The 14,189-nt window shown below is 44.8% G+C and overlaps 1 protein-coding gene across 1 annotated transcript in view; it reads left to right on the top strand.

The window, feature by feature from the left end:
- LOC308384691 (uncharacterized protein) overlaps positions 1-14,189 on the top strand; it is a gene marked incomplete at its 3' end in the record, with an annotated part of 24,114 nt that extends 9,925 nt beyond the window's left edge. The window contains exons 2-13 of the mRNA XM_080863262.1: positions 858-1,036; positions 1,131-1,196; positions 1,303-1,377; positions 1,472-1,537; positions 1,645-1,719; positions 1,820-1,885; positions 1,993-2,067; positions 2,164-2,229; positions 2,337-2,411; positions 2,511-2,555; positions 2,678-2,752; positions 13,896-14,189. Coding sequence (XP_080719388.1) covers positions 858-1,036; positions 1,131-1,196; positions 1,303-1,377; positions 1,472-1,537; positions 1,645-1,719; positions 1,820-1,885; positions 1,993-2,067; positions 2,164-2,229; positions 2,337-2,411; positions 2,511-2,555; positions 2,678-2,752; positions 13,896-14,189 — 1,157 coding nt within the window. The remainder of the gene's footprint in view (positions 1-857; positions 1,037-1,130; positions 1,197-1,302; positions 1,378-1,471; positions 1,538-1,644; positions 1,720-1,819; positions 1,886-1,992; positions 2,068-2,163; positions 2,230-2,336; positions 2,412-2,510; positions 2,556-2,677; positions 2,753-13,895) is intronic.

The raw sequence follows: 14,189 nt of genomic DNA, 5'->3' as shown, positions 1-14,189 counted from the left end.
TCATTCTTTGCAGTATGTGGGCCATGTGTAAGCACATTGTGTGGGCCAGATCTGGGGCATACCCATTTTGCTATGTGGGATGTGTAGTGTTATTGTGTGTTGTTCTAAAGTGCATTTAAAACACAGTAGTCAACCGTAGCTTGCCTCCACCAGTGTGTGAATGTGAGAGTGAATGAATAGTGGCATTGTAAAGCGCTTTGGGTGCCTTGAAAAGCGCTATATAAATCTAATCCATTATTATATATTTTTATGAATGTTTGCACAATGTCACCCCAAAAATTGCCGGTTCCATTTTCTTTAAAAAATTATAGAGAAATATGTGGTTGCTCAAGACTTTTGCACAGTACTGGATGAATAAATTATTACCTCTACACATAGCTGGTACATATACAGTATATGCACTGGGCCATATCTCATTATCTTTTAATTCAGGTGTTTTCAATTCCATATGATTTCACACACAGGTGTATAAATCATGCACCTAGTCATGCAGTCTACATTTACAAAAATTTGGCAATGAATGGGTCGTTGTAAAGAGCAAACCTACTCAGGCCTTAACATCAGCACAAACACTGTGGAGCAGGTTTACTTGAATGAGCAGCTCCTATAGGCATAATGTGTACGTAGCCGACTTCATTTTTACCCAAACTATGTATTTTTTCTTAACCTCATTATTTCTCCTCATTATTACCTCTGATCATTTATTGTATTTTGAATACTCTTGCACTATTTCTATCAGTGGACTCCTCATGAACAGAAAATCATATCTGATTATTCACTGATAAACCAGATTTTTACTAACTCCCAACTATAAGATCCTGTCATTCCCACCCAGTTTACCAGGATTTATATTTTAGGAACCAAAGATTCTCTGACTGACACCAGCCATCATCCTCAGGACATTCAGAGGGATCAGATGCAGAGAGCTGTGGTACTGGAGCATCGAAGAGCTCCTCGAGATGTAAATGATAGACTACAGAAGCTAGAGATAAGGGTGGGGGAGATGGCTCGGGTGCTGGATGAGGTCAGAGCTCAGGTAAAGTGATGCACTTAAAGCATGAGTTTCACAAAACATTGACACAGTGAACCATGACATGACGTACTAGGATTTTTTTTGTTTTTTATAACAGACTGACAGACTGTTGAGCCTGGAGAATAGGATGGAGGAGCTGGCTCGTAAGCTGAATGTGGCCACTGTATGAGCAAAAAATCACATAATGAAACATGACATGGCATACTGGGATTTTTAATTTTGATTTATTACTTATATTTTTACTTCTTTGGCCCAATGGCAAACTATAGAGAAATGATAGCCTGCAACATCTGGAGGATATATCAAGGGAGCTGGATCGCATGCAGAAAACGATCAACACTCAGGTAAAGATTGCACTTAGTGAGTTTTCACAAAACAATGACACAATGAAACATGACATGACATACTGGGATTTTTTTTTTCTTTTTTTCATAACAGACTGACAACCTGTTGAGGCTGGAGAATAGGATGGACAAGCTGGCACATACACTGAACGTGGCCATTGTAAGAGCCAAAATGACATAATGAAACATGACATGACATACTGGGATTTTAAACTTTGATTTATTTACTTTTATTGTTACTTTTTTTGGCCCAATGACAAACTACAGCAAAATGATAGCCTGCAACATCTGGACAATATCTCAAGGAAGCTGGATCGCATGCAGAAAATGTTCATAGCTCAGGTAAAGATTGCACTCAGTCCAATGAGTTTTCACCAAAAAATGACACACTGAAACATGACATAACATACTAGGATTTTTTTTTTAAATTTTTTTATAACAGACTGACAAACTGTCGAGGCTGGAGAATAGGATGGACAAGCTGGCACATACACTGAACGTGGCCATTGTAAGAGCCAAAAATGACATAATGAAACATGACATGATATACTGGGATTTTAAACTTTGATTTATTTACTTTTATGTTTACTTTTTTGCCCTAATGACAAACTACAGCAAAATGATAGCCTGCAACATCTGGAGAATATCTCAAGGAAGCTGGATCACATGCAGAAAACGGTCAAAGCTCAGGTAAAGATTGCACTCAGTCCAATGAGTTTTCACAAAAAATGACACAATGAAACATTACATAACATACTAAAAAAAAATTCTTTTTTTTTATAAAAGACTGACAACCTGTCGAGGCTGGAAAATAGGATGGACGAGCTAGCACGTACACTGAACGTTGCCATTGTACGAGCCAAAAAGGACATGATGAAACATGACATGACATACTGGGATTTTAAACTTTGATTTATTTACTTTAATTTTCACTTTTTTGCCCCAATGACAACCTACAGAGAAATGATAACCTGCAACATCTGGAGCATATATCAAGAGAGCTCGATCATATGCAGAAAACCGTCAAAGCTCAGGTAAAGATTGCACTTACTCTATGAGTTTTCACAAACAAATAACACAATGAAACATGAAATTACATGCTTGGATTTTTTTTTTCTTTTTTTTTATAACAGACTGAAAAACTGTCAATGCTGGAGAATAGGATAGACGTAACCACTGTGCGAGCCAAAATTGGCATAATTAAACATGACATGGCATAATTAAACATGACATACTGGGATTTTAAACTTTTATTCATTTACTGTTATTTTTACTTTTTTGCCCCAATGACAAACTATAGAGAAATGACAGCCTGCAAAATCTGGAGGATATATCAAGAAAGCTGGATCATAGGCTGCACTTGGTCAGTGTTGAGGTAAATATTCCACTTCATATTTCTTGATGCATGTTCAATCATCCAGGTATGGAAATTCCAATGTTGATCCCCCGAAAGAACAACTCTTCTTACAATGCTGTGATTGCAGCCATTCCCCAACTCTCTGTGAATGGTAATCATGGACATTGATAAGTGGTTTTGATTATGACAGTTTACATATAAATGATCAAGAAACTGACATCTAGAGCCCATTGTTAGTCAGTGGTGCTAGTTTCAGTCATTGTGCAAAGGTACTGTTTATAAGGTTGGAGAAACCTGGAGTCAGCTGAGACTGAAGAAGTCACTTGGATGATTGATGAATCATTTCTGCCACTGAAACTGCTACGTCCAGATAAACAGAATCAACCTTTTAGGATTTCACTTCATAATATTCCACAATGGTCCCGCAGGCCCACCACCCGCAGGAGGCGCCATAGGGGTCGGGTGCATTGTGTGCCGGGTGGCGGCCAGGAGCGGAGGCCCTGGCGGACTGACCCCCGGCTGCCAAGACTGGCAATAGGGACATGGAATGTCACCTCTCTGGTGGGGAAGGAGCTTGAGTTAGTGCGTGAGGTTGAGAGGTACCGGCTAGATATAGTCGGGCTCACCTCTACACATGGCTTGGGCTCTGGAACCAGTCTCCTGGAGAGGGGCTGGACTCTGTCTCAGTCTGGAGTTGCCCCTGGTGGGAGGCGGCGGGCTGGGGTGGGTATCCTAATATCCCCTCGGCTTGCGACAGCGAGACCTGGAGGGGCGTGATTGGGAGGAACGGCCTCCCTGATCTGAACCCGAGCGGTGCTCTGTTATTGGACTTCTGTGCTAATCACAGTTTGGCCATAACGAACACCCTGTTCGAACACAAGAGTGTCCATAAGTGCACGTGGCACCAGGACGCTCTAGGCCGTAGGTCGATGATCGATTTTGTAATCGTATCAGCAGACCTGCGACCATATGTTCTGGACACTCGGGTAAAGAGAGGGGCTGAGCTGTCAACTGATCACCACCTGGTGGTGAGTTGGATCAGGTGGCGGGGGAGGACGCTGGACAGACCTGGTGCACCTAAACGCGTAGTGAGGGTGTGCTGGGAACGTCTAGCAGAGGCCCCAGTCCGCGAGATCTTCAACGCACACCTCCGGCAGAGCTTCAACAGCATTCCGAGGGAGACTGGGGACATTGAGTCCGAATGGACCATGTTCAGCGTCTCCATTGCCGAAGCTGCTGCATTGAGCTGCGGCCGCAAGGTGGTTGGTGCCTGCCGTGGTGGTAATCCCCGAACCAAATGGTGGACACCAGAGGTGAAGGGAGCCACCAGGCTGAAGAAGGAGTCCTATTGGGCTTGGTTAGCCTGTGGGACTCCAGAGGCAGCCGACAGGTATCGACAGGCCAAGCGGAATGCGGCTCGGGCAGTGGCTGAAGCAAAAACTCGGGTGTGGGAGGAGTTCGGAGAGGCCATGGAAAAAGACTTTCAGACTGCCTCGAAGAGATTCTGGCAAACCGTCAGACGTCTCAGGAGGGGAAAGCGGTGCTCTACCTGCACTGTGTATAGTGCTGGCGGAGCGCTGCTGATGTCGACTGAGAAAATTGTCAGGCGGTGGAAGGAATACTTCGAGGACCTCCTTAATCCCACTGACACGTCTTCCGAGGAGGAAGCAGAGTCTGGGGATGAGGGGAATGACCCGCCAATTTCCGGGGGCGAGGTCACTGAGGCAGTTAAACAACTCCTCGGTGGCAGAGCCCCTGGTGTTGATGAGGTCCGCCCCGAGTTCCTGAAGGCTCTGGACGTTGTAGGGCTGTCCTGGTTGACACGCCTCTGCAATGTTGCGTGGAGATCAGGGGCAGTACCTGTGGACTGGCAGACCGGGGTGGTGGTCCCCATCTTTAAGAAAGGGGACCGGAGGGTGTGTTCCAACTACAGGGGGATCACACTCCTCAGCCTCCCTGGGAAAGTCTATGCCAGGGTGCTGGAAAGGAGAGTTCGTCCGTTAGTCGAACCTCAGATACAGGAGGAACAATGCGGTTTTCGTCCTGGTCGCGGAACACTGGACCAGCTCTTTATCCTCTCCAGGATACTTGAGGGTGCATGGGAGTTTGCCCAACCAGTCTACATGTGTTTTGTGGACTTGGAGAAGGCATTCGACCGTGTCCCTCGGGGTGTGCTGTGGGAGGTGTTGCGGGAATATGGGGTGTCTGGCCCATTGCTACGGGCCATTCGATCCCTATACAACCGTTGCAAGAGCTTGGTTCGCATTGCCGGCAATAAGTCGGACTCGTTCCTGGTGGGTGATGGGCTCCGCCAGGGCTGCCCTTTGTCTCCGGTTCTGTTCATAATTTTTATGGACAGGATTTCTAGGCGCAGCCAAGTGGTGGAGGGCTTTCGCTTTGGTGGCCTCAGAATCTCATCTCTGATTTTTGCAGATGATGTGGTTCTGTTGGCTTCATCGGGTGAGGGCCTCCAGCTCGCACTGGAACGGTTCGCAGCCGAGTGTGAAGCAGCGGGAATGAGGATCAGCACCTCCAAATCTGAGGCCATGGTTCTCAGCCGGAAAAGGGTGGAGTGCCCACTCCGGGTCGGGGATGAGTTCCTGCCCCAAGTGGAGGAGTTCAAGTATCTCGGGGTCTTGTTCGCGAGTGATGGGAGAAGGGAGCCGGAGATCGACAGACGGATTGGGGCTGCAGTAATGCAGACGCTGCACCGGTCCGTCGTGGTGAAGAGGGAGCTGAGTGTAAAAGCGAAGCTCTCAATTTACCGGTCGATCTACGTCCCTATCCTCACCTATGGCCATGAGCTGTGGGTAGTGACCGAAAGAACGAGATCGCGGATACAAGCGGCAGAAATGAGCTTCCTCCGAAGGGTGGCTGGCCTCTCCCTTAGAGATAGGGTGAGAAGTTCGGCCATCCGGGAGGGGCTCAGAGTAGAGCAGCTGCTGCTCCACATCGAAAGGAGCCAGCTGAGGTGGTTCGGGCATCTGACAGGGATGCCCCCTGGGCGCCTCCTGGGTGAGGTGTTCCAGGCATGTCCCACCGGGAGGAGGCCCCGGGGCAGACCCAGGACACGCTGGAGAGATTATATCTCTCGGCTGGCCTGGGAACGCCTTGGTATTCCCCCGGATAAGCTGGAGGAGGTGGCTGGGGAGAGGGAGGTCTGGGCCTCTTTGCTTAGGCTGCTGCCCCCGCGACCCGGCCCCGGACAAAGCGGATGAAGATGGATGGATGGATGGAATATTCCACAATGAGTTTTCATGAAAAATGGCATGAAACATTGCAGGACATATCTGGACATATATTTTTGTTTGTTTGTTTTATAACAGAATGAAAAACTAAAGAGAGAGATGTACTTCCTGAAATCATGTTTGAAGGAGCAATGCAAAGAAGGTGACTCATGTTCTTTCTGTGAGAGCTATTATCTGTCATATATCACTATCGGTGTTTCTTTTCATTTCATTCAACAGTCAAATGCTTGGGCACACCTTCTCATTTAATGGTTTGTCTTTGTTTTCATGATTATTTACATTGTAGTTTCTCACAATGTAAATAATGTAAATAAGGCATCAAAACTATGAATGAACATATATGGAATTATTTAGCAAACAAAAAAGTGTGAAATAACTCAAAACAAGTTATACATTTTAGATTCTTAAAAATAGCCACAATTTGCTTTGATTATTGCTTTGCACACTTTTGGCATTCTCCTGATGAGCTTCATGAAACCTGAAATGGTTTTCCAACAGTATTGAAGGAGTTCCCAGAGATGCTGAGCGCTTGTTGGCCCTTTTGACTTTGCTCTGTCATCCATCTCATCCCAAACCATCTCGACTGGTTTTAAGTTAGGCAACAGTGGACTCCAGGTCATCTGGCAGAGCACTCCATCACTCTCCTTCTTGGTCAAATAGCCCTCAGACAGCCTGGAGGTATGTTTGAGGTCATTGTCCTGTTGAAAGATAAAAAATGGTACAACTAAACGCAAACTGGATGGGATGGCATGTTGCTGCAGGTTGCTGTGGAAGCCATGCTGATTTCATTGTGCCTTCAGTTTTGAATAATTCCCCAACAGTGTCGCCAGCAAAGCACCCACACATCATCACACCTTGTCCTTGATGCTTCACCGTGGGAACCGTGCATGTAGAGACCATCCATTCACCTTTTCTGTGTCTCGCAAAGACACGGCACAAGGCAGAGGGTCTCAAAGATCTCAAATTTGGATTCATCTAACCAAAGCACAGATTTCCACTGGTCTAATGCCCATTCCTTGCATTTCTTGGTACAAACAAATCTCTTTGCTTGTTTCTTTTTCTTACTAGTGGTTTCTTAGCAGTTATTCGACCATAAAGGTGTGAAGTCGTCTCGATTTTCTGAGGCATCTGAGGTCCTTCAATATCTGTCGTACAATGCTCAGGATTTTCTATGAGTTTTTTGTGGCCAGTGCTATCCTCTATGCTGTTCCATGCTGGGGCAGCAGGTTGAGGGTCGCAGATGCCAACAGACTAAATAAACTGATCCGCAAGGCCAGTAATGTTGTGAGGATGGAGCTGGATTCCCTTAAGGTGGTGTCTGAGAGGTGGATATTGTCTAAGACAAAACAATGCTGGATAATACCACCCACTTCATGATGTGTTGGCTAGTCACAGGAACTCATTCAGTGAAAGACTGAGATTACCAAAAAGCACCACTGAACAACACAGGAAATTAATCCTGCTCATGGCCATCTCTCTATACAAGTCCTCCATCTAATGCACAGTAAACACTGCAATAGTTACACCCTTTTTGCACACGCTCTTTTCTACTCTGTAATATTCTATTTATTTATAAGACCTCTGTTAATTCTTGATATTTATAATTGAGTGATGTCTATATGCTTTTACTTAAATTTGTAAAATCTGTAACATATTGTATTGTTTAAATTGTTTAGCCGGTTATTGTTACTGTCTTAGAGCAGTTGTAACCCACATAATTTCCTTAGGGATTTATAAAGTATTCTGATTTTGATTCACGCAGTCTCCTCTGAACAGTTGATGTAGAGATGTGTCTGCTACTGGAACTCTGTGTGGCATTCATCTGGGGTCTAATCTGAGGTGCTGTTAACTTGTGATTTCTGAGGCTGTTGACTCAGTGAATTTATCCTCAGCAGCAGAGGTAACTCTTGGTTTTCCTTTCCTGGGGCGGTCCTCATGTAAGCCAGTTTTGTCATAGCGCTTGACGGTTTTTGCGGCTGCATTTGGGGACAGATTCAAAGTTTTAGCTATTTTCCCAACTGACTGACCTTTAGTTCTAAAGTGAAAGACAGAGATTACCAAAAAGAGATTACCTAAAGTAATTCATTAAAGTAATGATGGACTGTCATTTCTCTTAACTGACTGGTTCTTGCCATAATATGAATTCTAACAGTTGTCAAATAGGAATGTCAGCTGTGTACCAACCTGACTTCTGCACAACACAACTGATGGTCCCAACCCCATTAAGAAGGCACGAATTTCCATAAACGAACCCTGACAAGGCACACCTGTGAAGTAAAAACCATTTCAGGTGACTACATCATGAAGCTCATTGAGAGAAGGCCAAGGGTTTGCAGCGCTGTCAACAAAGCAAAGGGTGGTTACTCTGAGGAATCTAAAATTGAAAACTTTTTTTTTCTTAGCTGCATATGGTAAATGGTAAATGTTAATGGCCAGTATTTGTATTGCGCTTTACGAGTCCCTCAGGACCCCAAAGCGCTTTACACATTCAGTCATCCACCCATTCACACACTGGTGATGGCAAGCTACATTGTAGCCACAGCCGCCCTGGGGCGCACTGACAGAGGTGAGGCATATGTATATACATCTTGCTTCATATATTTGATGTCTTCAGTATGTATCTACAATGTAGAACATAGTCAAAATAAAGAAAAAACATTAAATGACAAGGTGTGTCCAAACCTTTGACTGGTAGTGAAAGCTTATGCATAAGTTCAACAAGGAAGATCTATGGTCTCACATCTGTCCACTCCCAGGTGCTGCTGGCTAAATCTAAGCTTTATCACTTTCCCACACTGGCATCACTGGTCTAGTCCAATCACCTTCTCCTGGTCTGCTCCAGGCCAATCAGCATTCATGACACACGTCTCCGAGTGAGTGTCCAGCATTCAGACAGCTACCTGAGGACACTCTTCATGTGAGAGAAAATCTGCTCACACAGATATGTAAAGCCAAGCTCCATGAACACGCGCAGCTATGGATTCCAGCTGCTTCAATGTTGCATTAACTGGCATTAACTCAGCCAGAGTTGGGAGACAAATCTAGCTGCTCATTAAAGATTTCTGGTTTGATCAGAAAAGAAAACATTGGACCATATACCTGAAAGTCCCAAAAACGCATTGTGAATTCTGTCTCGAGTCTACGGATGTATCCGTGTATTTCCGTGGTGCTGATGCTGTGCTGAGCGGACAGCTCCTGAAGCTTTTGAAACGTCGGAATGTGGAGAGCTAACAACGTCCCTCTCACCAGTAGGCTAAGTTATTTTTAGCCAATTACAAGTTGAATCTGGTAGTTGGGGTTGTTAGCTAAGATACCGTCATTAAGAAGTGGCACAACTAATATGTCTATGTGAGCTAATTTGCGAAAGAAAGAAAAGTATTTCTTTGTGCCCCCCTATCCCTGTTAATGCCCTACCTGGCCCCCCTGGCAAAACTTTGCTAGACCCGCCCCTGCACAGTTACCAGCTGTCAGCTACTTGGAAAAGGATCCTGATGTTATTTGTCTCCCAGAAACAGTTCATAACTTCAACTCATTCATGTCACCTAAAAGGTAAACCTGTTTCTCCATCACCTGTTCAGCTCTGATGATTCAGTAAGGACATGTCCTGGTTTCATCTTCATGTTTCCCTCTCACCAGATAACCAAACCGATCATGACCAGCAGCTTTACAGCTGTGGCTCCAGCAAACATCAGCTGATACTAGAAATTAATATTAAATAAATTCTAACAACAGCTGATCAAGCTTAAACGTGCTGCTGTTGTTTAGCGTGACATCTGCTGGTTTTCTCTTTCTGGCGCAAAGTGGGCGATAAATAAACAAGAGAGAAAAGCCGATCAGCTGATCATTGATCAGTTTCATGATTAGCAAAAGGAGAGGGAGGAGAGAGAATGAGAGAAGAAGAGGCAGCTGTGCAGTGTAACGACAGAATAAATCCAGCTTTGTGTCTTTTTCCATTCTAGCTGAAGTATGGGACAAATCGCGTTCCTTTTCAGCTCAATATGAGACGCGTAATATTTTCTCTGAATACGGGACATTCCGTTTTTATGGGACGGTTGGCAACTCTACTAACTAACCTTATAAATGAAATATAGTTCACTATCAGTAACATCATAACACCCACCCAGCTGTATAGACACTCTGTCATGCTAGCTAGCATGCAGTACGAGTTATTGTAACGGACTGTAAAAAGTCAGCACAACGAAAATAAACTCCACCTAAACTTGGTTTATATCTGACTCAGATAGTCTGCAGGTCATAACTTCTTACCTGAAGTTTAGTTCACCTGACACTCAGACCGCCCCGCCTCAGGTCTCTCCTCTTGCCTTGTAAATCTCTGACAGGTGAGTATATCATATATCTGTAGAGTGTAATGTTGTTAGGGCTCCCTTACACAGACTCTTCAGAATCAGAATCAGAAAGGGTTTTATTGCCAAATGTTGAGCAGGTTTACAACATTAGGAAATTGCTGCAGTGCTTCAGTGCAAACATACAGGGAGTGCAGAATTATTAGGCAAATGAGTATTTTGTCCACATCATCCTCTTCATGCATGTTGTCTTACTCCAAGCTGTATAGGCTCGAAAGCCTACTACCAATTAAGCATATTAGGTGATGTGCATCTCTGTAATGAGAAGGGGTGTGGTCTAATGACATCAACATCCTATATCAGGTGTGCATAATTATTAGGCAACGTCCTTTCCTTTGGCAAAATGGGTCAAAAGAAGGACTTGACAGGCACAGAAAAGTCAAAAATAGTGAGATATCTTGCAGAGGGATGCAGCAGTCTCAAAATTGCAAAGCTTCTGAAGCGTGATCATCGAACAATCAAGCGTTTCATTCAAAATAGTCAACAGGGTCGCAAGAAGCGTGTGGAAAAACCAAGGCGCAAAATAACTGCCCATGAACTGAGAAAAGTCAAGCGTGCAGCTGCCAAGATGCCACTTGCCACCAGTTTGGCCATATTTCAGAGCTGCAACATCACTGGAGTGCCCAAAAGCACAAGGTGTGCAATACTCAGAGACATGGCCAAGGTAAGAAAGGCTGAAAGACGACCACCACTGAACAAGACACACAAGCTGAAACGTCAAGACTGGGCCAAGAAATATCTCAAGACTGATTTTTCTAAGGTTTTATGGACTGATGAAATGAGAGTGAGTCTTGATGGGCCAGATGGATGGGCCCGTGGCTGGATTGGTAAAGGGCAGAGAGCTCCAGTCCGACTCAGACGCCAGCAAGGTGGAGGTGGAGTACTGGTTTGGGCTGGTATCATCAAAGATGAGCTTGTGGGGCCTTTTCGGGTTGAGGATGGAGTCAAGCTCAACTCCCAGTCCTACTGCCAGTTTCTGGAAGACACCTTCTTCAAGCAGTGGTACAGGAAGAAGTCTGCATCCTTCAAGAAAAACATGATTTTCATGCAGGACAATGCTCCATCACACGTGTCCAAGTACTCCACTGCGTGGCTGGCAAGAAAGGGTATAAAAGAAGAAAAACTAATGACATGGCCACCTTGTTCACCTGATCTGAACCCCATTGAGAACCTGTGGTCCATCATCAAATGTGAGATTTACAAGGAGGGAAAACAGTACACCTCTCTGAACAGTGTCTGGGAGGCTGTGGTTGCTGCTGCACGCAATGTTGATGGTGAACAGATCAAAACACTGACAGAATCCATGGATGGCAGGCTTTTGAGTGTCCTTGCAAAGAAAGGTGGCTATATTGGTCGCTGATTTGTTTTTGTTTTGTTTTTGAATGTCAGAAATGTATATTTGTGAATGTGGAGATGTTATATTGGTTTCACTGGTAAAAATAAATAATTGAAATGGGTATATATTTGTTTTTTGTTGAGTTGCCTAACAATTATGCACAGTAATAGTCACCTGCACACACAAATATCCCCCTAAAATAGCTACAACTAAAAACTACTTCCAAAAACATTCAGCTTTGATATTAATGATTTTTTTGGGTTCATTGAGAACATGGTTGTTGTTCAATAATAAAATTATTCCTCAAAAATACAACTTGCCTAATAATTCTGCACTCCCTGTATAACAGCTCTTGTTTGCTGAATAGCCATAATGCAGACAAAACACAAACAACAAAAAGCACAGTTCAAACTGGAATGTAGAACTTATATGATTGAGCAAACAAGGCGCACACATGAGGAGATGACGAGGTGACCAGGAACAGGGATAAACTGAGGGTTTAAATATGCAGGATGACGAGAGGATGGGCAACAAGTGGAAAGACACCTGGAACTAAGAATCTAAAAGCAAACACCAGTAGTTCTGGACGTTGGTGATGGAACTGATCTAGTGGATCGGGCTCAGGAACTTGTACAGGTGCAGGAACCAGCTGGGCCCTAGCCACCCTCACCTGGGGAACTGGAACTTTTGAACTGGGGCAGGGGTAGGCAAGGTCCAATTCCATCTCACTCATGCCTCAAGTGTCTGCATTTGGGTCCTTCTCCTCTCTGCCTCCTCCTCTCTGCCAGTATCACAATCTCTCATTACAGATTTTGTGACACTGGCAGAGATCTGCACAGAGCACTGCTGCCTTTGACTGAGAACATTGTTGAGCAGTGGAAGGAATATTTCGAGGACCTACTTAATCACACTGGCACATCTTCTGTGGAAGAAGCAGAGTCTGAGGACGAGGGGGACAACTCAGGGGGTGAGGTCACTGAGGCAGTTAAACAACTCCTTGGTGGCAGGGCACCTGTGGTTGATGACATTCGCGCTGAGTTCCAGAAGGCTCTGGATGCTGTAGGGCTGTCTTGGTTAACACGCCTCTACAATGCTGCAATGACTGCAATGCAGTCAGTGGTTGCTGGAGTACTTTTCTATGCTGTGGTGTGCTGGGGGAGCAGCACAGCAAAGAAGGACTCATCCAGGCTGGAGAAACTGATCAGGAAGGCTGGCTCTGTGGTCGGCATGAAGCTGGACACTCTGGTGACAGTGGCAGAGAAAAGGACACTAAAAAAACTGCTGAACATTATGGACAATGCTGGGCATCCTCTGCACACGGCCATAAACAACCAGAAGAGTCTGTTCAGTGACAGGTTGCTTCTCCCAAAGACAAGAACCAACAGACTTAAAAACTCCTTTGTCCCACACGCCATCCGACTGTTTAACGCCTCTCTGGAGGGGAGAGGGAGGGGAAACAGGAGGACAAAAGAGGGGGGAACAACTAAGCTGTAGTGCCTCTTCACTTCACTGTGAGATACCTTTTTTGCAATACTTTTGTTAATAGTCAACGGTGCAATAGACCTCAATACTTTAAATGTGCAGTTCACTTGTATTTTTATTTTTATTCCTATTTATTCTATTTATCCCCTTCATATATTTTATTTATATATGTCTCTGTATTTATATATGTGTGTGTGTGTGTGTATATATATATAATATTCTGCTCACGCTCTGTAACTTCTGTCGGTGCTGTGCTTTTGGAAACCGAATTTCCCAGAGGAACCCACCCGAGGGATTAATAAAGTTTTGTCTTATCTTATCTCTTATCTTATGAGATCAGGGGAGATACTTCTGGATTGGCAGACTGGGGTGGTGGTTCCCGTCTTTAAGACGTGGAGAAGGCATTTGACCATGTCCCTCAGAGTGTCCTGTGGGAGGTGTGCTTCTGGAGTATTGGGGTGTCTGGCCTATTGCTATGGGCCATTTGATCTTTATACAACCGTTCCAAGAGCTTGTTCTGCATAAATGGCAATGAGTCTGACTCGTTTTTGGTGGGTGATGGACTCCACTAGTGCTGCCTCTTGTCACAGTTTCTGTTGGTAATTTTTATCGACAGAATTTCCAGACATAGCCAAGTGGTGGAAAGCTTCCACTTGAGTAGTCTCACAGTCTCATCTCTGCTTTTCGCAGATAATGTGGTTCTGTTGGCTTCATCGGGTGATGGCCTCCAGCTTGCACTGGAGTGGTTTGCAGCTGAGAATGAAGCAGTGGGAATGAGAATCAGCATCATCAAATCTGAGGCCATAGTCTTCAGCCGGAAAACAGTGGAGTGCCCACTCCAGGTCAGGAACGAGTTTCTCCCCCAAGTGGAAGAGTTCTATCTTGGGATCATATTCACAATTGACGGGAGAAAGGAGCAGGAGATCGACAAACAGATTGGTGCTGTGGCTGCAGTGATCCGGACCCTGTACCGGTCCATTGTTTACCCTCACCTATGGCAACTAGCTGTGGGTAGTGACCAATAG

Source organism: Rhamphochromis sp. 'chilingali' (assembly GCF_963969265.1).
Source record: "Rhamphochromis sp. 'chilingali' genome assembly, chromosome: 2".
NCBI classification, from domain to species: Eukaryota; Metazoa; Chordata; class Actinopteri; order Cichliformes; family Cichlidae; genus Rhamphochromis; species Rhamphochromis sp. 'chilingali'.
The sequence above is the reverse complement of the archived record's forward strand: the minus strand, read 5'-3'. Positions and strand labels throughout refer to the sequence as shown.